The sequence below is a fragment of the Rhinolophus ferrumequinum genome, chromosome 2 (genome assembly GCF_004115265.2).
Source record: "Rhinolophus ferrumequinum isolate MPI-CBG mRhiFer1 chromosome 2, mRhiFer1_v1.p, whole genome shotgun sequence".
NCBI lineage: Eukaryota > Metazoa > Chordata > Mammalia > Chiroptera > Rhinolophidae > Rhinolophus > Rhinolophus ferrumequinum.
The window spans coordinates 60,068,809-60,095,622 of NC_046285.1; the positions used below are offsets into that span (position 1 = coordinate 60,068,809).

Genomic DNA, 26,814 nt, shown 5'->3' on the forward strand with positions numbered 1-26,814 from the left:
TAATACAAGACTGGGTATTATATTATGTTATATTATATTATATTATAAAGACCCGGTCTTATATTACAGTAAAATAAGACCGGGTCTTATATTAATTTTTGCTCCAAAAGATGCGTTAGAGCTGATTGTCCGGCTAGGTCTTATTTTGGGGGAAACACAGTAGCTCATGTTTCCCCTGGTTAGTTGCCTCAGAGATCCTTTTATTACCCAGATTTCCATGATCTTCCGTTTTTTGTTCACTTGGTCATCTTAACCTGGGGAGCCTGAATCAATCACCTCTCGGCAAAGTGAGTTTCATAGAGGAGACATGACCCCTGAAGCCACCCATTCCCCACCACTTTCCTCACCCCAGGAGGAAATTTGGAAGCCTGTTTTCAAAGGCACTTCCAGAAAACCACCCAAATATTGCTGTTGTAGAGTGACCCCTGCCAAAAATTATTGAACTATCTATCTCATCAAGAAAACCCACTTGTAGCTCTTTGAAGCACTATTAAGAACCAGGAACGGAGGATTTGTCTCAGAGATGGCATCCACCAACACCATAGGAGCAGCAAAGACTGGAATTACTACCCCCGACACTGATTTGATGATCACTTTTCAGGGCAAGATGCACGGTATCGGCAAGAAAGCAAGTAATGTGTCAAATTCCTGTACCGCCCTAGAGCTGACGTTTTATACTGGACGCTAGATGCTCATTTCACAGGCGGCAACACCACTACCAGACACTCAATGTTGCCACCTGTGAAATGAGATTAAAACTGTTGCTGCTGCTTGGTGTCACTAACTCCAGACTAAAAACCCTCCATAGAACCCTCCATTCGCCAAGCTTGTTGTCATAGGACACACCATACCTGCCATGGCTCTGAAGGAACAATTGTCTTTTTTTTTCAGCTTTGGTAGTAGGGGCTAGGTCTCCAAAGCTCACACAATCGTGATTGCACAAATGAAGGGAAGGGTTGAGATACTGGATAACCAAAAATAAAGTAAGCGAAGTGAAGTGAAATGAAATGAAATGAAATGAAATGATAGCATAAGTCCACCCCATTTTGGTGTCTTGTGTAATTTTGATTATAACTTGTATAATATCAATTTAATTTTTTTTCCCTGTCCACACTGCCTTTCTTCTTCCTTTTCTTTTTTTTTGTAGTCAACAACAGCCCTTAGTGTATGCTGGTATAAGAGATACTACTGCCTCTACTCTGCTGCTACTACCTCTATTATTATTATTAAAATTCAGGGGCGGCCGGTTAACTCAGTTGGTTAGAGCGCAAGCTCTTAACAACAAGGTTGCCCATTCGATCCCCACATGGGATGGTGGGCTGCGCCCTCCACAACTAGATTGAAACAACTACTTGACTTGGAGCTGATGGGTCCTGGAAAAACACACTTAAAATAAATAAAAGTTAAAAAAAAATCAATCACCTCTTATATTTATACAGAGATCTATAAAGTGCTTCTATAGAGAATTATAGAATATAAAGATAATACATTGTTTTCAGTTAATGCTCAGAATTACTAAGGTAAGCATAATTATTCCCATTTAAAAATAAGGAAATTGCAGTCCTATACAGTTTTTCATGGTCACACAAATAGTAAAAGGTAGAGCTAGATCTTGAATCCAAGTTTTCTGGTTACCTCTGCAGTGATCTTCCTATTACAACAGTCAGTGTGGTGGTTATTTATTTCATTTAATAATAGATGTGTATGTCCAGCACCCTTCCCTACTAGAGAGAGTAATGCTTTTGCTTTAATTGCACATCATTTTTTGACTTACTTCATTTTGTTTTAGGAAGACATATTTTGGCAGATAAAGCTCTCAAGCTGGGTATTCTGGATGAAATTGTGAACTCAGACCCGGTTGAAGAAGCTATCAAATTTGCCCAGAGAGTTTCAGGTAAGAAGATGATAATAAAAATAGCACAAGATTGAAAACAAGCTAAATGTCCATCTTAATAAGGAGCTTTTAAAATCTCTTATGGTATATCCATATGATGCAATATGATACAGCTTTGAAATCAATGGGAAACTATGTCTTGATGTGGTATGAACACCATGATATATTGTATTAAGTGGAAAAAGCATCTTTGTGGAGAGTGGTTTACCATTTGTATAATAAGAAATGGGATTGAATGTCAGTATGGGGAGAATGTCATATATACGCGTCTGTCTATGTATAAAATATTTCCATAAGGACTCATAAGAAATGGTTAATGGTCATCTCTGGGGATGGGACTGGTCAGCCAGGGACGCAGTTTAAAGGGGAGTTCTCATTGTTTACTCTTCTGTACCTTTTGCATTTTTATTGAATGAATGTATTATCTATTAAGACATATAATTAAAATTAAAGCAAATAAATATTTCCGCAAATAAAAGACGGTAAATTTACCACAGTAAAACTGTGGTTCAGTTTCAGCGAGCTGTTTTCTCTCTCACTGGTTTCTTACTTTATAAATTCATGACATTCCTGTAAGAGTTCTTTGGAGGGGCACTCCTAGAGTTTTTCTTTTCTTTTCTTTTTTAATTGTTCCCTTTCAATTTATGGAAGTTGGCAGCAAGATGGAGAGGGTTAAAGGGTGTCAGAAGAAATAATTGGGAGGAATGCTGGATTACAGGCAGAGCAGGGTGTTTATCTCCCGACTTGGTGGCAGGCAATGGCTCAGTGTCCCTGAAAATGTCATTCTTTTGTCCACTCTGGCAGGAACCAAACACTTTCCTGAAATAATTTTTCTTTTTGTAGTACTAGCCAGTTACCCTTTCAATGCAACAGTAAAAGCTGGAACTGGAGAGGCCAGGGACTGTGTGGAGAAAATACTGGTGTCTCCTATAGAAAATGAGCAAGTGTTTGCCCCAAATGAGAATGAGTTTCCTGCTATCTTTCTCTGCCTTGCCGACAACCTTCACCACGTCTTCATCACTGGTTTCATTGTGCCTCCTGAGAGGGCTTATTGTTTTGTTAGAAGTCTCCTGGTTAGCCAACAGCAAAGGCTATGTTTACATTTGGAACTCCCTAAATTATTGTTGGTTCAGGGCTTAAATAGACCCACGTCTATTATTTGTATCCGTAGTTTTAGTTTGTAAAGGACTTGATTTCGACAGGAAGTTATTTTCCTTAACTGATTTCCCTAGATTCAGATTTGAGAGTTAAGAGACCAAGGTCTAGTAGATTTATAAAATGGTATTTTTCTCAATTTTTAAAATGTATTTACTTTTAAAAATTAATTTAAATTTAAAAATTTCATCATTAATTTTTTTTTTTGTTTAGTATAAAGTTTATAAAATGGTCTCCTCAATCTCAGCAACATAACACAGTTTGTCCACTTGGTGGCGTCCAAATATTGAGGAGGAATCATCTGCTTTACAATTTGGTAATTCACCTGTTAACAGCAGAGAAATAGTTCTGGGCTTTGGACAATTATGTATAGCTATTTTAAATTATATTCATGAAGACTATGTAGAAATATGTAAAATTATTTGTGTATAAAAATGTCTAAAATATAAATTTACATATATTCTATAATTATAGCTACATAAAATATGTACATATGAATACAGGAAAGTTTAAAGGAAATATGCAAAAATGAAAACAAGTTGGTTTTACCCAAAGAATTTCATAAATGATCTTTGCTTTTGTTTTGATTTTTTCCAGCTTTATTGAGGTATAATTTACATACATACACACGCACACACACAAACTACCCCTTTTAAGTGTAGAGACTGATGAATTTTTGTAATTGTTTACAGTTATATGGCCTCTGTCATAAACAAGATATAATTCTCTCACCCTAAAAAGTATTCTCATGTCTCTTTCCAGTAGATTCCCTCCCCTTCCCCTTGGCCATAGACAAACACTGACCTGCTTTCTGTTATTATAGCTTTGTTTTTCTAGAATTTCATATAGATGGAATCACACATATAGTATGTAGTCTTTTGTGTTTGACTTTTTTTACTTAGCATGATGTTTTTGAGATTCATTCACGTTGCTTCATGTATTAATATTTTATTCTTTTTTATTACTGAATAGTAATCCATAGTATGGATATATCACAGTTTGTTTATCCATTTATCAGTTGATGTACATTTAGGTGGTTTCCACTTTGGGTCTACACAAATCTTTGTGGACATATTTCCCTTTCTCGGGTAAGTACCTAAGAGTGGTATTGCTGGGTCCTATAGGAAGTGTGAGCTTAATTCTCAAATACTTTTTAAACTTGGTGATTAATGAAAAACCGTTAGTGCTTTGAAAGACCACGAATTTTTGCCAAGCAAATTGGAAAAGATAGGAAAATAATACGGTGACACTGAGTTTAAATAAGTTCACTGTAATAGTACACTGTAGTACCTCCTATTAGAGGGCAATTGGGCTGTCATGTATTGAGGCTTATTCATACCTTTTGACTTAGTATTTGTATTCTTAGGAATTTATCATAGAGAAATAATCACAGAAGTACACAAAGATTTGTGTACAGTGATACCCAGTGAAGCTTTATTTATCATTGTAATATTGGAAACGACTCAAATATCTAATTTTAGGGAATTAGCTACATAAAAGTGCATAGATCTCAATGAAGCAACCCCATTCTGCCATTAAAACTTCCACTTTTCATTAAAGTTGAAGAACTTGGAAAAATGCTTACATGTAATATTTAAGTAGAAAACAGCCAGATAGAAAATTGCACAAATGTGTGTACTTCGTATGTGTGTATATGTCTTCATATGCATAGTTGCATAAGGAAGAAAAACAAACTTGTAACAGTGGTTGTATTTGGCTGGTAGATAATGAAGACTCTTGATTTAAAAAAGAAAATGTTTATCTTTTCCTAATATCTCAGGCATTAAATTTACCCAAAGGGAAAAGGGATGCTTGGCCAGTATAGAAGAGGTGCAGTTTGGTAGAAAAAAGGGCTCAGGACTAGAAATCAGGAGACCCGGGTTCTAGTCTCGACCTTAGCTATACAGACCTTAACACATCAGCATTTGGGGCTTTATCAATAAAAGGAAAATGTTCAACAAAATTAGTTGGTTTCAAACTCTGTTGTGAGACCTCACAGGCTCCACAGGTTGGGCTCCCATTTTTTGTTCTTGCTACAACCTGTGCAGTTGCACTGTTGTTTTTTGGGGCTTAAGGCTTAGAATCCCATGGAAATCTCTGGAACTTTACTATTTTTTTTCTTTCTTTTTCTCTTTTAAATGAGTTTCACTGTTTGGAATTCTTTGATTTCTTGGTAGTGTTTTGTAATAGATACATGCTAGAGACACAAGATAAAGAAATAGGGCAAATCAAAGAAGGACTAGCTTAGAGAATCTTAACCTATATTTGCCATTTATTATCTTACCAAATGTGTAGTTCAGCTAGGCTTATTTATCTTGCCTTTCATTTTCACTCGCAGTCTTGTACTTTTCCTTTCTTTTTATGTTTCCTTGCTCTCCTTTTTTTTTGCCTTTAAATATAGCTACTAGTATGTGGTTATTTGGCAGAACAAAATTGATGGATTGATTTGAAGAACAGGCTCCACCAAACTCTATTATAAAAATATATTCTTAAAATTTATAACAGATAATTATTATAAAACATGTATTAATGTATCTTTATATTAAAACATTAATAATAAATATATATGCATTTATAAATCTGTAATTATGTGAAGCTAGTACAATTGTCTTGATCTAGAACAATGGTTCTCAAACTCTACTGTGCATCAGAATCATTTGGAGGGTTTGTTAAAACAGAGTGTAGGACCCCACTCATGCTTTCTGACTCAGTGTGTCTGGGTGGGGCCCAAGAATTTGCATCTCTGACAAGTTCTTAGGGGATGCTGATGCTGTGTTGTTGGGCCTGCACTTTGAGAACCACGGATAAAGGAGAACAAGGGTAAGAATGGAGATAGGTTTTCGTAGTTTTGACTTTTTTACACCTGGCATGCAAACCCTACCTGAAGTCTTAAAGTAAATCAGTCATGAAAGGAATGGTTAAAAAAAAAAAAACATGTGTGGTTGCACACCTTGTGAATATAGTTAAAACCACTGATTTGTAAACTTTAACATGATGACATTTATGATATGTGAATCATATCTCAATTTTTAAAATACATGTAAAGTTTTGGGTTCCTATTCCCACTTGTAAAAATGTTACATTAATTCAGCCTATTTCCACCCCCTTCCCTACCCCCAGCGCCACTGCTGAAATGTTGACTTAAAAACAACAGCAACAAAAGGAAAGATTAAGAACACTTATTTAGTTTCCACATCCAGTAGGAAAGGGGAGAAGGAAGGGAATTTCTAGTGGGCAATATTGCAATCAGCAGTTCTGGAACCAGTTACGTGTGGGAGGGGATTGTAGAAGATTAGCATGGATCTAAAAATGTGATTTGGGAAGTCATTGCAAATTTCTCTACAAACTTAACATGAATCCTGGAGAGTTAACTGTGAAAGTTAATTAGCTTCATGCATCTTAATGCTCTTGTTATATGACGCCTCTCAGACTACTGCAGTGCAATAGATTTAGCAGAGCAATTCAGAATCACTTGGCCTAACCAGATTGCTTTGGCTAAACCCGGGAGGGAGGGTCCTGTAAAATGCTATTTTTTTGCATTTGCATTTGGCCAGCAGCCTGCTTTTACCCAAGCTGAGTTAGAACGCCTTGTGCCCACGTGCATGTTTCTGGCAGGAAGCTGACAGTGTGTGCTGTTGTTCAAAGATGAGCACACGGGACATCCAACTGGGAGCCTCCACTCAGGAACCTAATGCTCTGCTTTTTCCCTGTGATGATCCCTGGTCCTGTACTGTGACTGCACTGGGCTGTGTTAGCCATTTTTAGCAATTCGAATTCTGTCTAATGACGTTGGTCTATTGGTTCATTTTAATTTTGTGACTTAAAAAAAAAATCTTAGTGGTTTCATCTGCCTTTCTCTTCATTTTCTCTTTTGCTCTTTGTAATTTATTTTCACTCTCTGTGAATGTTTATACAAACATGTTTCACAAGAGCAAAGTGACCATGCTTACATAGGAGGTCTAAGCACACATCTAAATTTGTCTTACTTTTGACTTACTGCCCAACTTCTGTGGGTGACCTCCGGGGAGTCTGAAAAGGGGCAGTTGTTCTGTCTGTTCTTTGAAGACCTTCTGTGACAGACACAACATACTGTTTATCAAAATTAGAGAATAAAAAGTCCTTATGTCTTAGGAAACCATTTCTATAAACGGCATGTTGCATCTTCCTTTATCCTAGGCAGAGAAAAATCACTTCCTGTCAGTTTACCAGAAAAGAAAGAGGGAAAATAATTGCCTCCTTTTCTTCCCATTAGGAGCGTGGTTCACTTTTTTTTTTTTTTAAATCAAAACTTGAATATTATGCCTTAGAAAACCTCAAAGAATCAAGAAACAAATGTGAATGGGTCAAGGAAAGAATTCAATTATAAGCATATTTGAATCACTAATTATTTCTTTTCCTCTCCATTTTCCCAGGCAGAGAATACTGGTGCTGATCTGCTCACACTTGCCTCTCTTATTATATAGGTACAGCTGAGTGACTTTAAAACTACCAAGACTCTAAAACTACCAAGCATATACAAAATACACTTTGAAAATACCAGATCTGTAGACCTAAAGAGTAAATTCTGAATATATTTTGTTGTAATAAACCGAAGTTATAAGATAGTAATATCATTCAGTTACAGCTGTAGCAAGAAAGGAAAAGGAAATTGAACAGAGAAAAAACATCAGTTACGGTGCCTTGATCCCAAACTCTGCAGTGGTTGTACTTTGCTTGGCCCTAGGCCATGGTAGCTCCCAGAATGCCCATCTGCAGTCTGAGAGGTTCTGAGTATCCCCAGGATAACAGGATGTTACTGATCAGCAATATTTACTGCACACCATTAAGTAGGGTGTGTTTGTGGGGTTTTTTTCCTTCTTTTTTTTCTTCTTAGTCTTCTCTTTCTTTTTCAATCTTTGGCCCAGGGTAAATTTGCCAGGGGCTGTAGTGTTTACCGTGGGCCAAACAGTGGCTGACATAATGCTTTGCTCCTGGACCTCCCAGAAGCTACACCTCAAAATCAAATTGAATTTTTTAAAAATACTCATGCCCAGACCCCACCCTTAAAGATTCTTAATGAGTCTGCCATGGGGCCTGGGCATCTGACCTTTTGAAACTCCTCAAATAACTGTAATATGTGCTGTGCTGTTGAGAATCAACTTGTCCCGGTGGGAACGTGGCAATGTCATAAGGACAGAGCGTTGCTGTAAAGTATCCCAGTCTATGCCTGTTCTGAGCATGGGTTACACCAGCTCCCTGTTAAAGCCACAACTCTGCAACTCGGCCCTCTTCCCTCATCCACTTGGTCCTCCACACACTTGACATTTGCGGGTGGGGGTGGTGGTGGTGGTGGTGAGGGGGGGCATTATTCTGTCTACCATGAAAATATTTTCTTCCAGTCTAAGGCTTATCATTTCATTTTCTTAATGGTGTTCTTTGAAGTACGGAAGTGTTTTAATTTTGATGAAGTCCAATTTATTGATTTATTTTTCTTGCATGGATCATGCTAAAAACACTTTGCCTAACCCAAGACCACAAAGGTGTTTCCTATGTTTTCTTCTAGAAATTTTTATAGTTTTAATTCTCTAATTTAGAATTATAGTCCACTTTGAGTTAACATTTTTATGTGGTGCTAGATAAGGATCTAAGTTTATTTATTTTTTTGCTTGTGGATATCCAGTTGTCTCAGTGCCCTTTGTTGAAAAAACTCCTTTTTTCTCTCATTGAATTGTTTCGGCATCTGTGTTAAAAATCATTTCTCTTCCATTGATTTTTATCTCTATCCTTGTACCAACATCATACTGTCTTCTAGGTATTAACTTTTTGTTATTCTCAGGAATAAAATGAAAATTTCTTTGAATCTAAAATATTATTAACTCAGAACTATTTTCCTTAAACCGACAGACAGATTACTATTCAATCTATTACAAAATTGTCTTGGCCTTGGAATAAAAGAAAAATGATGCTTTTGTGCCTGAATTAGGTAACTTGAAATTGCGTTGGATCTAGTATATTCTTACGGAACCAAGTGGTAACCATGTCAGGGACTTTGGTATTAGTGTAACATTGAGTATCTGGATGAATAGTATTTAATTCTGTACTTTGAAGTTGAACAGATTGGTATTATTATTTACTCATTTTCCCTTGGTATGAGTAACATTTCCAAAGCTCTGATTCTCTTGCTTATTTCTTTCAGCTCAATCTCTAGAATCTCGTAGACTCTGCAACAGACCCGTTCAGAGTTTGCCCAACATGGACTCTATGTTCAGTGAAGCCCTCCTGAAGATGCGGAAGCAGCATCCTGGGTGCCTTTCTCAGGAGACTTGTGTCCGTGCGGTCCAGGCTGCTGTCCTGTACCCCTACGAGGTGGGCATCAAGAAGGAGGAGGAGCTCTTCATGTATCTTCGGAAATCAGGGCAAGCGAGAGCCCTGCAATATGCTTTCCTGGCTGAGAGGAATGTAAGCAAATGGTCGGTTCCCTCTGGGGCATCCTGGAAAACAGCATCAGCACAGCCCATCTCTTCAGTTGGTGTTCTCGGTAAGAACAGGGGGTAGTTAATGTCGTTCTCCAGCTCTGCACATGTAAAGGTGCAACTACCATTTTCTTAGGGCCACCAGGTGCCAGGTTCTATGCTAAATACATTACATGTGGCAGCCTACTTCATTTTCACTCCAGCCCATGAACTCTCTTCATTTAACACGTGAGGCCTAGAGGCTTGGACCTTTTCCACAAGGAGCTAAACACCAGTGGTGTGAGAGTCTGATGCTAGGTCTGTCTGAATCCAGACTCTGGGCATTTTTCACTCATCCCAAATTCTTCCCTGTATGAACCTCTCACGTCTGAATTTCCCAACTAATGATTCTTAGTAGTAGCCATTTCAAGGTGTGACCTATCACTCTTGTAGCTAGGTGTTTGGAATGAAATCTCTGTCTTCCTGGTCCCTGGAACCATTCATTTCTCCTGGTTCAAAACCACTATCCTCAAATCCATCTGAACCATGAGACAGGAGCTTCCCTACTTTTCCCCCCAGGAATTTTCCCAAACAAATGTCTTCTTTCCTCAGAAGCTAGCTCTCTGATCGCCTTCTTTGGGCCACTTTCCTAAGCTTCACTTGCTCTTAGTCTTGGCCCAAGAATACTCTCTCTCTCTCTCTCTCTCTCTCTCTCTCTCTCTCTCTCTCTCTCTCTCGCCTTTAAAAAAGACTTCAGGTTTGCCTGGCATGCAATGTTTAAAAGTTTGAAGTTATTTCTTTTTCAAGTACAGCCCACCTTGGTCTGAAAAATGTTTGAAAAAAGAAAAACATTTTAAACATACAGAAGACAATGTGGATAAAAATAAACTGAGAGTTTGGTCATTTTCACCTCCTTCGTGTTTATCCCCACACTGCTCTGCATCTCATCTTTGTGATGCAGTCTCCCAGTGCGCCAGGTGCCCTCTGGAACTTTCCCACAGCCTCATCTACTTCCCTGATGGCTCCCTCCCCTGTCTCCTGCCTGAGCACCTGCTTCTACTGCAGCCCTCTCGAGAGAACGGTACTGCTTCTTCCAAACTCCACGGACCACAGTGGCACTTCCTAATTCCTCTCTCACACCATTATTCCTTTCAAGACCCTCCTTTCTGGTCCTCCCATCTGGTCTTATCCTCTGTCCCTCCTGATTACTGGCATTGCTCTTCCTCAATTGCTGACAATTTTGGTGCCTGGCTCACAGTTGTCCAGTTTGGCCCGAATCCTGCTGCCATCCTGATTGTTTTCACTGCCTGTGTGGACGGTTCATTGAGCCCTGTTGCTTCAGGTTCCTTTGCCTCCTCAGATTCAGTGATAGTCGCCTCACTTCACTTTTGCAATCAACATTTATGGCCTCACCACAGGTCTGATCTTCACCCTGGACATTTCTTCACTTCTGACGTTGGAAATTTCACCTTTTCACCACAATCTTGTATCTTTTTATATCTCTTAACTGGTTATTCTAACTACTACCATTACTTGATAGCAACCCTTCCCTCAATTTCAATTTCTAGAGTCATCACTTCAGCCAGTCTTTTGTCAATGTCCTCAAACCCTGTGATTCATTGCCCTTCTTCCATGCCCCTGACAGAATCCCAACCCTGATGATCCCAACTGTGCACTTCTTTGAGCCCATGCCCAGGCTTCTTAGCTCAGATCGGCTGTCAGGAGGGGAGAAGCCTGCAGTGGACCAAAAAGCACAGAACCAGTAGTTAAAACATCCCTTATTCTTTATTTACTTCTCTCAGTAGAAGAGGTTCCTGACCAAATTTAATTTCATGGCAGTTAAAGGCAATGATTTGGTAGGGAAGCAGACTCCATGCCCCTGTCTGTATGAGGAAAAATTAGGAAACTAAATTCAGTATAAATACAACATGTACCTATGAAAACATAATAACCAACAGTGCAAAGCTTGGACCTTCATTATTTATTTAATTTTTCTCTGACAGTGCTGAGTATCTTGAGCCACACAAGGTTGTGAGAAGAAAAGTTAGGAATTAAGGGCTTTTTGAAAGAAATATATAAAGTTGACCCACGAACAACGCAGGGGTTAGGGGAACCAAAACCCTGAGCAGTCCAAAATCTACGTATAACCTTTGACTCCCCCCAAAACTTAACTACCAATAGTCTCCTGTTGACCAGAAGCCTTACTGATAACATAGTCGATTAACATATATTTTGTACATTATATGTATTATATATACTGTATTCTTACTGTAAAGTAAGCTAGAGAAATGTTATTAAGAAAACCATAAGGAAGACAAAATACATTTACTGTATTTATTGAAAAAAATATGCATGTAAGTGAATATGTGCTGTTCAAACTTGTGTTTTCAAGGATCAATGGTATTGTGTTTTCCTGTGTTTTTATTTCCATGATTAATCAAAAAGTGTCAGTTTATAGAACTAAACTAAAGAAGATCTAAAATTATAGCTAGGGCGCGTCTATAAAGCATCAACCTGTTTCACTCTTGTGGTGATTTGGATTATGAGTTGGTTTGTAGCCCCAGGATCCTTCGGCAGATCTGCTCTGAGAGCTGAGCACTAAAGAGGTGGAGTCCACCTCAGCAAGGTGGTTTTCCTTCCCTGCTCTGTTTTCAGTTCTGAGATATCACTTACATTGTGATATAGTTTCCAAAGCACTTTCACATAACTTAAAAGAATTAATCCTCATTGTCCCTGTGAGATCATAACTTCTACAATGTTTGAATTTTACCTGAAGCTTGGGACTGAAAGCTAGGAGGCCAGGGTTTTGAACCCCACACTCTACCTCCCATTTACCCGGGCTAAAGTTTAGTATACGAATTGCTATAGCAGTGAGCGCTATGAAACCTTCTTGTTATTGGTGTTTAGCAAATTTGAAAAACTAAATGTTTTTAAATCATTTGATATGTTTACTTAAATGTGAAATAATTTAATACATTTTGAAAATTAAATAACTGTATTCCAGAGAAATGAAATCAGTGATTTCTGATGACTAATAACATTGTATACGCAAAATCAATCCCCAAGACTTATCAATTCCCAAATCATTATGCCAAAGGTAAAAGGGGTAAGCACTGCTGTTTTTCACCTTAGGTTTGTCTTTCATTATTCCCTTGGAGTACTTTCGTCACTATGAATTGTTGAAGAGTAACATATATATATATATGGTTTTCACAAAGCTCTTTTATCCACAGTGTGTTGGTTAGGTAACAGATCACCTGCTGCTGTAACAGATAACTCAATAATCTCAGGAGCTTAACCCAATAAAGACTTAATTTCCTGCATGCTCCACTAAGTCATTCTAGGACCAGATTCTTTCCAAGTAGTGGCTCTGCCACTCTCTTGGACCAGGGTCAGCAAACTTTGTCTGTAAAGAGCCAGATAGTCAATATTTTAGGCTGCGTGGGCCAAATGGTCTGTGTTGCAACTACTCAACTCTGCCATTGAGCACAAAAACAGCCATAGATAATATGGAAACAAATTAGCATGATTGTGTTTCAACAAAACTTTATTCGTAAACACTGAAATTTGAATTTGATATAATTTCATGTGTCGTAAAATATTATTCATCTTTTGTTTTTTCAACTATTTAAAATATAAAAGCATTCTTAGCTCTCAGGCAATACAGAAACAGGCATTGGGCCAGATTTGGTCTTTAGGGCCTCCTCCAAGGTTTCAGAGTTGTTCTCTGCATTTTCTATCTTCAGGTGATAATGAGGGATCTTGTGGGGAATTTTATGGGCCAATCGTAGATCACACATCCCTACCTCGAACCATTTTATTGACCAGAATTAGTCACAGGCCCTACCAGCATACAAGTGATGTGGAAAATACAGTCTCTAACGTGTCCAAGGAGGAAAATGAAATGGTATGAGGAAGGAACTACTACATCTTTGCCATTGAATAATTTTTCTACATTTTCTATTCTTCTCGCCTTTGCTTAAAACATTATTCCCTCTCCTTTTCCCTTCCACAACTTTGATAGTGCATTTCCCCATTTTCACCTATTTCAAAATGATCTTTCTTCAAATATTTCTTCAAATATCTTTATATTAAAGCTTGTATTGATTCAGCCAACCAAATATAATCTCTTTCCTTTGAATCACCAAACAAATGTCACTTATTTTACCTTACTTCTCACGTCACTTATATAAAGATGGATATTTGGGAACTTTTCTTCTTCCCACCACTAGATTATAAGCTCCCTGAGGACTGATACTTTTCATATTTTTAAATGGTTTTATTGAGATTTAACTCATATACCATAAAATTCACCCTTTTAAACAGTACAATTCAATGTAAAATTGTGCAGCTACTAATGGAATCATATAATGTGTTTTTTTGTGTGTGTGTCCAACTTTAACTTAGCATAATATTTTCAAGGTTCATCCACAATGTAGCACTATCAGTTCTTCATTCCTTTTTATGGCTGAGTAATATTTCACTGTATGGATATGCCACATTTTGTTTATCCATTCATCAGCTGATGGACATTTGTCTTGTTTCTACTTTTTGGCTATTTTGAATAATGCTGCTCTGAATATTTATGTACAAGTTTTGTGTGGACATATGTCTTTAATTCTCTTGGGGACACACACACACACACACACACACACACACACACACACAAACACTCACACACACCTACCTAGGAGTGGAACTGCTGGATTATATGGTAACTCCATGTAATTCCATGTTTAACATTTGAGGAATTTCTAAACTGTTTTCCACAGCAGCTGCACCATTTTACTATCTGCCAGCAATGTGTCAGGGTTCCAATTTCTCCACATCCTCTCCAGAACTTATTATTGTCTTTTTAATTATAGCTAATCTAGTGATTATGAAGTGGTAGCTCATTGTGGTTTTGATTTTAATTTAAGGATGACTATTTTTTTTTTTTTTTTTTTTTTTATTTATTGGGGTGACAATTGTTAGTAGAATTACATAGATTTCAGTTGTGCAATTCTGAATCACATCATCCATAAATCACACTGTGTGTTCACCACCCAGAGTCAGCTCCCCTTCCATCACCGTACATTTGATCCCCCTCACCCTCATCCCCCACCCCCCAACCCCCTTACGCTCTGGTAACCACCAAATTACGTTCCCCAGATTAATTTTCAAACCCCGTGGCCATCCTGTGGTCACCGACTGCCCTCCAATCCCCTCACCCTCCCCCCCACCCCCCACTCCCCCCGCCCATCTAGCAACCCTCAGTTTTTCCTCATTGTAAGGATGACTATTGATGTTAGGTATATCGTCATATGCTTATTGGGCATTTATATATCTTCTGTGGATAAATCTTTATTAGACCCTTTGCCTAATTTTAAACTGAGTTGTCCTTTTATTGTTGAGTTGTAAGAGTTCTTTATATATTTTGACACAAGTCTCTTACCAAACTTATGATTTGCAAATATTGTCTCCCATTCTGTGGGTTATTTTCACTTTCTTTATGGTGTCCTTTGAAGCACAAAAGTTTTAAATTTTGATGATATCCAGTTTATCTAGTTTTTCTTTTGTTGTTTGTGCTTTTTATGTCATACCTAAGAAACCATTGCCTAATTCAAGGTCATGAGATTTACTCATAAAAGGTTTATTGTTTTATCTCTTACTTCAGACTGTTATCCAATTAATTTTTGTATATGGTGTGAGGTAGGGCTCCATCATTCTTTTGCATGTGGATATTCAGTTGTCCCAGTAACATTTGTTGAAAAGATGATTCTTTTCCCATTGAATTATTTTGCAACTCTTGTCAAAAATCGATTAGCCATTAAGTGTATGAGTTTATTTCAACACTCTCAATTCTATTCTGTCTATCCTTATGCTAGTACCACACTGTCTTGAATACTGTAGCTTTGTCATAAGTTTTGAAATTGGGAAGAGTGACATATTTTTCAATATTGTTTTGATTATTCTGGATTCTTTGTATTGCTATATGAATTTTAGGATCAGCTTGTTAATTTCTGCAAAAAACAAACAAACAAAAACACAGTTGGATTTTTGATAGGGATTGCATTGGAAAATCAGATCAATTAGGGTAGGATTGCCATCTTAACAATACTAAGCCTTCCAATTCATGAACATAGGATTCTTTCCATTTATTTAGGTCTTCTTTAATATCTCTCAGTAATGTTTTCTTGGTTTTAGTGTACAGGTTTTGCAATTCTTCATTTAATTTATTCTGAAGTATTTTATTCTTTTTGATGCTATTGTAAGCAGAATTGTTATCTTAACTTCATATTCACATTGTCCATTGCTAGTGTATAGAAATACAATTGATTTTTGTATATTGATTTTGTATCCCGCAACTTTGCCGAACTTGTTTATTCTAATTGTGTGTGTGTGTGTGTGTGTGTATCCTACTTCTTGTTATATCCTCTAGAGCACTTGACACAGTGTCTAGCTTTAACTAGTATTGAAACCATTTGTATTTCTTGAATTGATCTCTCGAAATGCCACATTGCCACAGAAGCCTTCCAACCGCTGAGTAATTTTCCAGTTTCCAACAGCATTGAATCATTTTTTTTCCTTTACTCTTATCTACAGGCTTGGGAACAATGGGTCGAGGCATCGTCGTTTCTCTTGCAAAGGCCAAGATCCCTGTGATTGCCGTAGAATCAGACAAACAGCAGCTAGAGACTGCAAACAGGGTAATAACCTCTCTCTTAGAAAAGGAACGAGCCAAAATGGAACAGAGTGGCCACCCTTGGTCAGGACCAAAACCCAGGTTAACTACATCTGTGAACGAGCTTAGTGATGTCGATTTAGTCATTGAAGCAGTATTTGAGGAAATGAACCTGAAGAAGCAGGTCTTTGCCAAACTGTCAGCCGTGTGCAAGCCAGAAGCTTTTTTGTGCACTAACACATCAGCCCTGGACATTGATGAGATTGCTTCTTCCTCTGATCATCCCCACTTGGTCATTGGCACCCATTTCTTCTCACCAGCTCATGTCATGAAGTTGTTAGAAGTTATTCCCAGTCGATACTCTTCTCCTACTACCATTGCCACTGTTATGAACTTATCAAAAAAACTCAACAAAATTGGAGTAGTTGTAGGCAACTGTTTTGGATTTGTTGGGAATCGAATGTTGAATCCTTATTATAATCAGACATATTTCTTGTTAGAAGACGGCAGTAAGCCAGAGGAGATAGATCAGGTGCTGGAAGACTTTGGTTTCAAAATGGGACCTTTTAGAGTATCTGATCTTGCTGGGTTAGATGTGGGTTGGAAATCTCGAAAGGGACAAGGTCTTACTGGACCTACGTTGCCTCCAGGAACTCCTGCCCGACAGCGAGGCACCAGGAGATACTGCCCAATTCCTGATATGCTCTGTGAATCAGGACGATTTGGCCAAAAGACAGGTAAGGGCTGGTACCAATATGACAAGCCATTGGGTAGGATTCACAAACCTGATCCCTGGATTTCCAAATTTCTGTCACAGTACAGAGAAACCTATCACATTAAACCACGTATCATTAGCCAGGATGAGATCCTCGAGCGCTGCTTATATTCACTCATCAACGAAGCATTCCGTATCTTGGAAGAGGGGATGGCTGCTAGCCCAGAGCACATTGATGTTGTCTATTTACATGGGTATGGATGGCCAAGGCACACGGGTGGGCCCATGTTCTATGCTTCCACAGTTGGGTTGCCCATCGTGCTAGAGAAGTTGCAGAAATATTACAGGCAGAATCCTGATATTCCCCAACTGGGACCTTGTAACTATCTGAAAAAATTGGCTTCCCAAGGAAACCCTCCTCTGAAAGAATGGCAAAGCTTGGCAGGACCCCCCAGCAGTAAATTGTAATTCAGCTATCAAGGCTGTGCCTCACATGCAGGCATCACGTACTGCTCACTGAATTTCATTGAAATTAAATCCAAAGATCCAAAGTAAGATTGCTCTGAAATACAAAGCAAAAGAAATCATCAGTCAGCTAAACCTCTTTGGGTCTTCTGTCTGATGATTCCAATGGGTCAAATATTCAGTAATATGCTTTCTATGCCTCTGAATCTGTCTTTATCAGATAAATTATTTGAATCCCAATGACTAATCACCTGTTAATACCGTAACAGCTAAGGAGGGAGGCTCAGGAATCAGTTGAGGGCCTCAAGTGCTTTTATCATTGGAGAAAGATGTCATCAATTAATAACTGATAACAGCAACTAAGTCATAAATTCATTTTGAATCCCTTCATCCTCACACTCATAGGAATGATAGGAAATCTTAGGCACCCTTCATTCAATGAACATTCATTGTGCCTCCCTGAGCGTCTTGCACAGCACTAGGCAGACCTAGAGTCCAAAGGGGCGTTAACTCAGCATGGATGAGTTTAGTCCATAGTCTCTGAGGCAGAGGTAGCAACCAGAAAGAGGGGCAGGGTATCAAAGGCAGAAAAGAGTTGAAGTTGTAGGAGAAACACAGTTGGGAACGGGTGAGGAAACCAAGTACTTCAGACCAGGATAGGGAACTCAGAGTAGCTTGTCAAGTCATGCTCAATACATCAGTTCTGTCCAAGGCCCTCTCACATGTGCACAGTTGTGCTTGCTGCCTGCAAAGGGCTCTGTAATGTTTGTTGATAATTTCCCCAAGATCAGGGGATGTCCACAACATGGTCTTTCTTTACTCTTCTATTCATGGAGAAATAACAGATAGTAATAAGTTGCTGACTTAGTGGAAGAAGGGATCTTAGAGAACATCTAACTTCCTCTCACTTTGTGCAAGAGTAATAATGCCACTTTTCCTGTCATGGTAAAGCCTTTGTGATGTTGGGTATAGAAATGGTTAAGTCTTGAAAAATCTAAAATTATTGCAAAACATCTTTTGTGAAATTTTGTTATAATTATAAGACTTCTCTTGTAACTTTTTTTTGTGTTAAAAGTTGAGGGGTTAGTCAACACAAAAACTTATATACAGATATTTATAGCAAAATTATTCATAATAGCCCCAAATTGGAAACAACCTAAGTGTCCATCACTTAGGATGGATGGAAAACCAAAGTGTGGGATAGCCAAGCAATAGAATTTTTGGCCATAAAAAGAGATGAAGTACTCATACATACTACAACATGATGAACCTTGAAAATACTATGCGAAGTGAAAGAAGCCAGTCACAAAAGGCACAGTGTATGAACATTTATATGAAATGTTCAGATGAGGCAAATCTATAGAGACAGAAATCAGATTAGAGGTTGGCTAAAGCTGGAATGATTTGGGGTGGGGAGAATAGGGAGTGATGGCTAATGGGTACCGGGTTTCTTTTTGGGTGGATGAAAATGTTCTGAAATTTTTGTTGTGGTGGTTATATATAACTCTGAATCTACTAAAAACTGTTGAATTGTACACCTTAAATGGGTTAATTATATGGTATGTGAATTATCTCAATAAAGTTGTTAATAAATAAGTAAAAAACCAAATGGTCTCAAGTTGTTGTCCTTCAGTGTGCTGTAAATGAACTGTTTTCACAATATTTTCACCTGTGAACCCAAACAAAATTATCGATAGTTCTGATAGAGGAATCTTGAATGAATATAGTATAAATTTTTCATTGTAAAAAAACCCAAAAAAACCTCAAAACATCCCTGGAGTGTGCTTTGAGTTGCAGTTGAATTTAGAATAATTTTTAAGATGAATATTGCTGGAGTTTATATAAATTTGTCTTTGAAATTAAAGAAAACAATAGAAAAGATTCCTGAAAGTAGTAACTTTGTCTCCAAAGTAACTTATTTTCAAATTAATGTAAACACACACACACACACACACACACACACACACACACTTTTTCTTCTTGAGACCTTGAGTGGATTTTATTTTGAGTTCTTAAAACTCATTTTCACCCTACACTATCCTCTAGATTGAAGCTTTGAAACTATAGTTTCTATGACTAGATTTTGAGTCAATAATCCCTTAAATTTTACACTGTTTGTGTACACGTGTCTGAATGCATTTCTTAGAAAAGATACCATATCTGACATAATATTCTCAAAAGTGTTTCTGACCTAATAAAGGTTAAGGACCAATATTCTATATAGAAATTAAATGGGAAGAAGAAATATGTGTTTATTTGTTATCAAAGGAGGCAAACCTAATTCTAATTTGTTGGGTCCTACGCACAACAATGGTTAATATGATGAAACCTTTTCAAAATATCCTATCCCATCCTTGTAAACATATGTCATGCAGGGAGCCATGCGGGAGACCCTGCTCGCTGCGCCATGTGTCACGTGGGGTGGCATGCGGGGTCTCTAGTCCCGCTCCCCACATAAGCACTCAGGCTATGGCGAGGCCAAAAAGGAACACACACGGAGCCATAAATAGGGGAGTTATACCATTATATTCTTGCTGGCAGCTGGATTGGAGATACAGGAAGCAGGAGCCACACTGTTTACAACCCGCCATCCTAACTGCAACCCGCTCTTGCTAGCTCAGCCACCATCTGCTTGCTAGCCCCCATTTTTGCTGCTAGCGTAGCCACAGCAGTTATATTAGTGACCAATGGCTCACTGGTTACAGCTGACGGCCAACTAGCCACAGCTGATGGCCATCCAATCACAGTTGATGGCCATTTACTACCCGAGTGAGCACCTTTCCATGTGAGGGTGAGAGCCTGGAAACTGCACTCCTGGCTCTGTCCCCACACGTACTTTCCTAAAAGGGTTATTTTGTTGTTGTTAATAATTTTAAAACTACCTTTTTAAAAAAAGCTTCTGAATGATGTTTTAAAAATGTGTTCCAATGGAAATTGACTCTGATGAGAACGATATATTAGAAGCACCCTTGAAGATTTGCCGTAATACTCCAGCTTTAAAGATGTGACTAATGATGTTACTGAAATCAGTAAAGCCACTGTGCAGCTGCAGTTGCCATCTACTTAATTCATTTCCAGCAGGAACAGGTGTGTGTGAGAGCGATAAAGTGAGGGATCCCAAACTACTCTGATTAATGATGTTATAGAATTTTGTATGCAAATCATACTCCACAGCACTATAGGAACCTGGTATTTCCAGAGTCTTCCATTTGTCTTTAAAACAGATACTTGTAAATCAGAAATACTGCAGGCTCACTAGATTGTCTGAACCCTTTTGATAGCCATTGATGAAATTAATATAAATCAACTTCTCTGAACTGTGATTAGAAACAGCTTTCTGCAAGAAGAGACTGGTCTTTGACTATGCTTGGGATTACCAGTGCCATCTGCTTATCCCACCAGGTTATGTATCTTTTGTGATTAACAGACAAATTACACCACTTCCTGGCAGGACAGCAGCACTATACAACTTGGAGACAACCATTCATACTGTGGTCTGCCGTTCACATAGAGATAATGCAACACCTGGTATTGTTACGAGGGCACTTCATGTAGAGATTTCAAGCCCAAAACTTTTTCTTCTGTTTATTGCTATAAGTATCTTTTTAAACAAAAGTTAGTTGACAGAAGTAGAGGGAAAGTCTCCGTTTAGATTGGTGTCCCCAATGGGACCAAATTCTTAGAAAGATCACATCTTGTCTGTTCTAAGTTATTTATTTTTTTTTCTAGTGCCCTGAGAAAGAAGAACATAGGAGAGATGCACAGGGATTTTAATTCCTGTCCAAAGAATTTCATGGCAATATGTTCAGTTGCAATATGTACTTGTTCTCTTTCACCAAACTTTAAATAGCCTGGCAGAATAAGTACCTGAAAGCCCCTGATAAGATGGCATGAGCAGAGCTGACGCAATCTATCTCGTGTACATCTTTCACAGTTAGGGTTATTCCACCTTTTCTAGGAGGAAGTAGTTGCTAACAGAAGCAGTTGCTAATTCTAGCCATAATGTGAGATCCTTAGGATGAGGTAGGGTAAAACCTTCTCTAACCAAATCATAAGTGTACCGGAATCCCGAAGCCTGCCAAGTCCTAGAGAGTTGTTGATTTGTAAATTTTGGCAGGGATTGTTGGCTGTCCCCCAACGTTTCTCTTCTTCTATAGTAATAAACTTCCCAATTTTTAGACTTGGTTGCTCAAAATCACACAGTATGCTTGTCAGCTCTCTTGAATCCAAGAGAATGTGTGACTAGGATCCAGACAATAGGATGTACGTGAAAGTGTCACATGGCAGCTTTTGGGAACCTACTTTAAGAGTCAGATGATGCCCATTTCCTTTTTGTCCATTCCTCCATCTTGCTGCCTGGAACGCAGATGTGATGGCTGGAGTTTGACCCACTATTTTGGACTGCGAGGACAAAGGTCATGCCCTAGGGATAGCAGAATGGAGGGTTATAAAGAGCTTGGTCCCTGAGGACCTCATGAAGCAGAGTTAATGCTCTCTTCCAACAGTCATTTATATGAGAAAGAAATCAACTCATATCATGGGTAAGCCAGTGTTACTATAGGTCTTTAAACACTCACAGCTAACCCTAATCCTAAGTAATGCAGGTGGGGTCCAAGGATTTAGTGGGGGGAATATGTATTTGTTTTTTGTTGTTTTTTTGTTTTGTTTTTCTTAGTATCATAGGTAAGTCTGATGCACAGGCAGTTTTGATAATCTAGTTTCATTAAATAGTATTTCTTGTTTTTTTTTAAGGGGAACAGGATTTTCTTAGGGAACAGTGTGTACTTCCAGGACTTTTTTTTTCCCAAGTCAAGTTGTTGTCCTTTCAATCTTAGTTGTGGAGGGTGCTGTTCAGCTTCAAGTTGTTGTCCTTTCAGTCTTCGTTGTGGAGGGTGCAGCTCAGCTCCAGGTCCAGTTGCCGTTGCTAGTTGCAGGGGGCAGAGCCCACCATCCCTTGCGGGATTCGAGGAGTTGAACCGGCAACCTTGTGGTTGAGAGCCCACTGGCCCACGTGGTAATCCAACCGGCAAACTTCGGAGTTAGGAGCACCAGAGCTCCAACCTCCTGAGCCACCGGGTCGGCCCCGGATTTCTTGTTTTAAGAAAAAAATTTTTGCCAGTGTGATATGTTTTTCAACTCCAGGTAGAATTGCTCATAAATTTTTATGTTATGTTTCACATTTAATTGTTGTCGGCAGTTCATGGAAACATCAGTAAGAAACTGAGAATAGGAGTTTAAATCAATATTTAGTAGGGAGCAGTCTCACAGGCCTACTTGAACCTCAAATTGACTCCTACTTAGAGCTAAAAACAGTCACAAAAAAAGTGTGTATTATCAGAAGAAAAGGTGGTCAACAATGGCACAAAGGAAAAGAAGAGCAATTAGAGAATCAGTATCTCTCAGCACCGACAAAACAGAGATGCTGAATTCGGGGTGCACCAAGCTTCTGCTCACTAGATCAGAGATCTCCAAAATGAGGTGCCCCTACCCATGACAGTGTGAAAGATGATCTATACAGGTGCAGAAAGAAAATATTTAGAACCACTCTTAGTAGCTATTTTTGCCTAAAAAATAAGAAATTAATATTTCATATACATATGGACTCTGTTGTTCTCACCAGGTTGCATCTCAGACAGCCAAATGTCAGGAATGGAGTTTCCTGAAGGAAGAGGGCAAGTTCCAAAATACAGAGAGGCTGACAGCGGCCTCCTCCCTCTTACATTTGCTTTCAGCATATTGAGAAATATTGCACATTATGTATGCTGGGGGAAGCAGATATTTGGACTAAATTATTAAATTAAATTAAATTAACCCTCACAAAGATTCCTTGAAAGGAAGCACAGTTGAAGTTAATACAAATAATGCAAACAAGGGTGAGCAACAAAAAAATGGCCGAGCTGGTAGTTCTGGTGTTAGCTTTTGTCAGCCGCATTGCAAGGTAGGATGATTTAGTCAGATCCGGCAAGAAATTGGCCAAGAAATTTTGAAATTATCAAGAAGATTATTAAAAAGATTAATTTATAACCTACCATTCATGATGAAGTTAATAGTATGCAATCATCACCTATTAGCAAAATATTTTAATATTTTGTTTATTTCATTATGTCATCTTTTACAAATTTCTATTTTATTGTGTTTTATCATGTACACCTGTAGGTCAATATGATAGTAAAAATATTTACTTTATAAACATCTTACATATGAATATTAGAGATGTACACTACAAATTTATGTGATGTACTACCCAGATCCTCTTTTAATAATGAAAGATTTATTCTCCCTGCTGCCAGGACGACTGCCAGAAAATGGCCTTTGGGAACTGCCTTGGTCAAGATCACATCTTCTTCCAAAGGTACCCTGCATCCAATGACTGTTCAGTGCAGGAGTATAAGTGTGTGATCGTCCTGCCACAACTCTGAAATGCTGACATCTCTAGAGCTCCCAGTGACATTGGGCTGAGGTATCGCATTGCGACTCCTCCCTCTGCTCAGTCCTGCTTCCGTCCCCTTTTTTTCACAGGTGTTGATCCCAAGAGCACTCCCTAAACATTCTGCACACTAATCTCCATCTCAGAGTCTGCTTCCCAGTGAATCCAAACTACCACAATGGAGGTGCAAAATGAACGCTGTTTAGAAACAGGTGACCCCAATGCTATCAGCTCTCTGGCATTTAAGAGACTTCTTTTGATCTCACATGTCATCAAGTTTTATAAATAGTCTATGTGCGCTAGAAAAGAATGTGCCTTCTCTGTTTGATGAATATGGGATTCTAAGATCAAGCTTGTTAATTATGTTAGTAAAGTTAGTCAAGCCTTGATGATATTTTATCTGTAGTTCTGCTTCCTCCTCCTGTGATAAGGCTCAATTACCCATGCCAGGGTGGTGGCTCGTTTCCTTAGCACAAAAAGCTGGAAGGGACTGAGTGGCACATCTTGCTTAAAAAAGGCTCTTACTATGTCCCTTGTGGAAGCATTTCCCCTCTAGGCACCAGGACTTCTATATCTCAGAGTGTTAGTTGCTGGTACAAGAAGCAAAATTTCCCCAAACGGTCAATGGCAGTGATGATAAATGGGGCCATTTGTACTTTCACTCTTTGGTTCCTATAACCCTGCATTTTAACTATTAGGTAACATCAATATATACACACACATAATGGTTATTAATTTGGGGTGTAAACTGCATCCTGAAGGATGGTATCCCATCCTCACAGGATGTTATCTTCAAGCTGGCACCTCAGTGGTACCATCAAAGAGATAGTCCATTTCTCTGTTAGAAAAATTAGTAGTTCTGGGTGGCGTAGTATGTGATCAGAGGAGGGAATTCGTGATCATATGTTTGTTTTAAAGTGTGACCTTTGATCTGAGGCAATATTATGCAGGCTCTTGTGTCACACTGGCTCAGCTCCTCTCTAGGTCCTTGGAAAAGGAAGCCCTGCAATCAGGAAAAGAAAATTCACACATGGAATATATGTTAATCACAGTCAAGATAATCACTGAGGTGCTGACCAAAGAATTCTGATGTAATTGACTTATTACCAAGTGGTTGGTTGGTTTCCTTGAAGGATAATACAGTGTCTGAGCAAGTTGTACATTCGGCAACTAGATCAGCCTTAGAGAGTAGGAGTCAATTCTGTTGAGCTCAGGCTGCCAACCCTTCAACCAAGCCTCCTCTATTCATGGGACGTTTGTGCCAGGCTGCAGTAGGCGATGATAGTGTCTGGTTGATGTCAGCTAGCCTGGTCACTCTATCTACCTGGTTGCTTAATTCATCTTTTGTGGTAGATGTTTTCTGGACGGCATTAACATTGATGCACAGCTCTTCACACTTTGTTTCCACTCGCATAGATCCATCCTTCAATTTTTCTTTCCATATTTCTCTTTCCAGGCCCTGACCAATCATCCAAGTTGTTTGTCATTGCCTGTGTATTCTCACCTCCAGCCACTTCTCTGAGCTTTTTGATTCCTTCTTCCACCATCGGCCATGGCAGTTCTGGCATTTCTACTTCACTAAGTATGCCATCACTTTCTCTAAGCCTCCAAGAGCCAACCTAGCAGTATGTTAGTAATGTGTCCTAGAGTCTTTGCCTAGGTGCTAAATCCTGTGTCAGGGAGAGTGCTTCCCATATCAATAAACTCTCCCTACGAAAGTTTCTGTTCTGTGCCCCTTGATCCAGCATGCTAAGTATCCACTCCCAAACATACTCTCCCAGCTTCTGCTGCTAAGTGTTGCCTAGCTCTGATAGCTCCTTGAGGATGTAAAGCCTTTCCTTCCTTAGTAGTCCCAGAACTTCCCTGAATCAGTTATTTTGTAAGTTAACTCTAACTACTGTTCTGTTGGCTAGGAGGGGAGGTGTTTCCTAAGCTGGGCATGTATCTTGCAAGACAGAAGCCTCTGAATTGTCTTTGAGCAAGTGGGGAGCACTAGTATTTAACACGGAGGGGCGGGCCTCCACTGCAGGTCCAAAGCTTTCAGGGGAATCTCAGAACTTGAGATTTTCAAATTAATTGACCCAGATGTCCTCATTGCAAGTCAGAGGGTCCCACTTATTCCCAGTCAAGGCCCTAACACTGGCATAGCAGAATTTGCTATGAGACTCCAATCTTCTCTGGAACTCCATTTCCCTTGTAATTAAGTCCTGGGCCTGACCCTCTGCTTTTCCTGCCTGGTGACTACAGGAGATTGGCCTCTTACATGCTGCTGGGGAAGGTCTCTGATGTTCCCAGTATTCACAGTTCCTCTCACATTGGTAATGAACTACCTTCACACCTGTTATTGTGTTTCTCTAGTGTAGCCATAGCCCCCAGCAACAGCCGGCTGACTCCCTGTAATTACAACTTCCTATAAACCTTTCAAATACCTGAGATAGAGCTCTCATTACCTCCTGCTGATATCCCATTTCAACTCTTCCACTGATGGAAGTTTTAACTTGTGCACAGTTGCAGCATGCTAGGAGCTATCAATGCTCCACTGACTACCAGCGATGCCATTTTCATCACCAGTTGGCTGGTTTGTGATCCCACTCCAAAATCCCATTTGGGAGTTGGCTTCCCAGGACCACTTGTGCTAACAACTGTCATAAACCAAGTTCCCCGGGAAAAAGACTCTGAGGTAGAGATTTCCATGCAGGAGGTCCAGGGGAGAGTGCCTTTGGGAACAATACCTGCAGAGGAGTAAAGAATGCAAGACTGAGCAGGAGTTGAACTCTGAGGCGATATAGCAGAAACTTCATCAGACCCTTGGGGAGCTCTGAGGCTCAAACAGCCTTTCGGAGATGGCCTGAAAGGAGGCAGCGAATTAGCCTTTCTATCCCCACCTTCAGTTACTTTGATGTGGGAGGCATGGAGGAGAGCATGGCTGCGGACCAGGCATTTACCTTAGCCAAGGTCAGAATACTTGGAGGAACTCAGGTCCTTAGCTTCTCTCAGCAGCCTATACTCCTGACAGCTGAGGGAGCAAGTGCCTTTGTGCTGAAAGGTGGGAATCTGGTCAGG

The 26,814-nt window shown here is 39.2% G+C and overlaps 1 protein-coding gene across 1 annotated transcript in view; it reads left to right on the forward strand.

The window, feature by feature from the left end:
• The window catches only part of EHHADH (enoyl-CoA hydratase and 3-hydroxyacyl CoA dehydrogenase), a 37,532-nt gene extending 18,605 nt beyond the window's left edge, over positions 1 to 18,927 (forward strand). The window contains exons 5-7 of the mRNA XM_033130563.1: positions 1,790 to 1,894; positions 9,225 to 9,566; positions 16,066 to 18,927. Of these exons, the coding sequence (XP_032986454.1) occupies positions 1,790 to 1,894; positions 9,225 to 9,566; positions 16,066 to 17,327 (1,709 nt within the window). The 3' untranslated portion in view covers positions 17,328 to 18,927. The remainder of the gene's footprint in view (positions 1 to 1,789; positions 1,895 to 9,224; positions 9,567 to 16,065) is intronic.
• Positions 18,928 to 26,814: the final 7,887 nt, after the last annotated feature.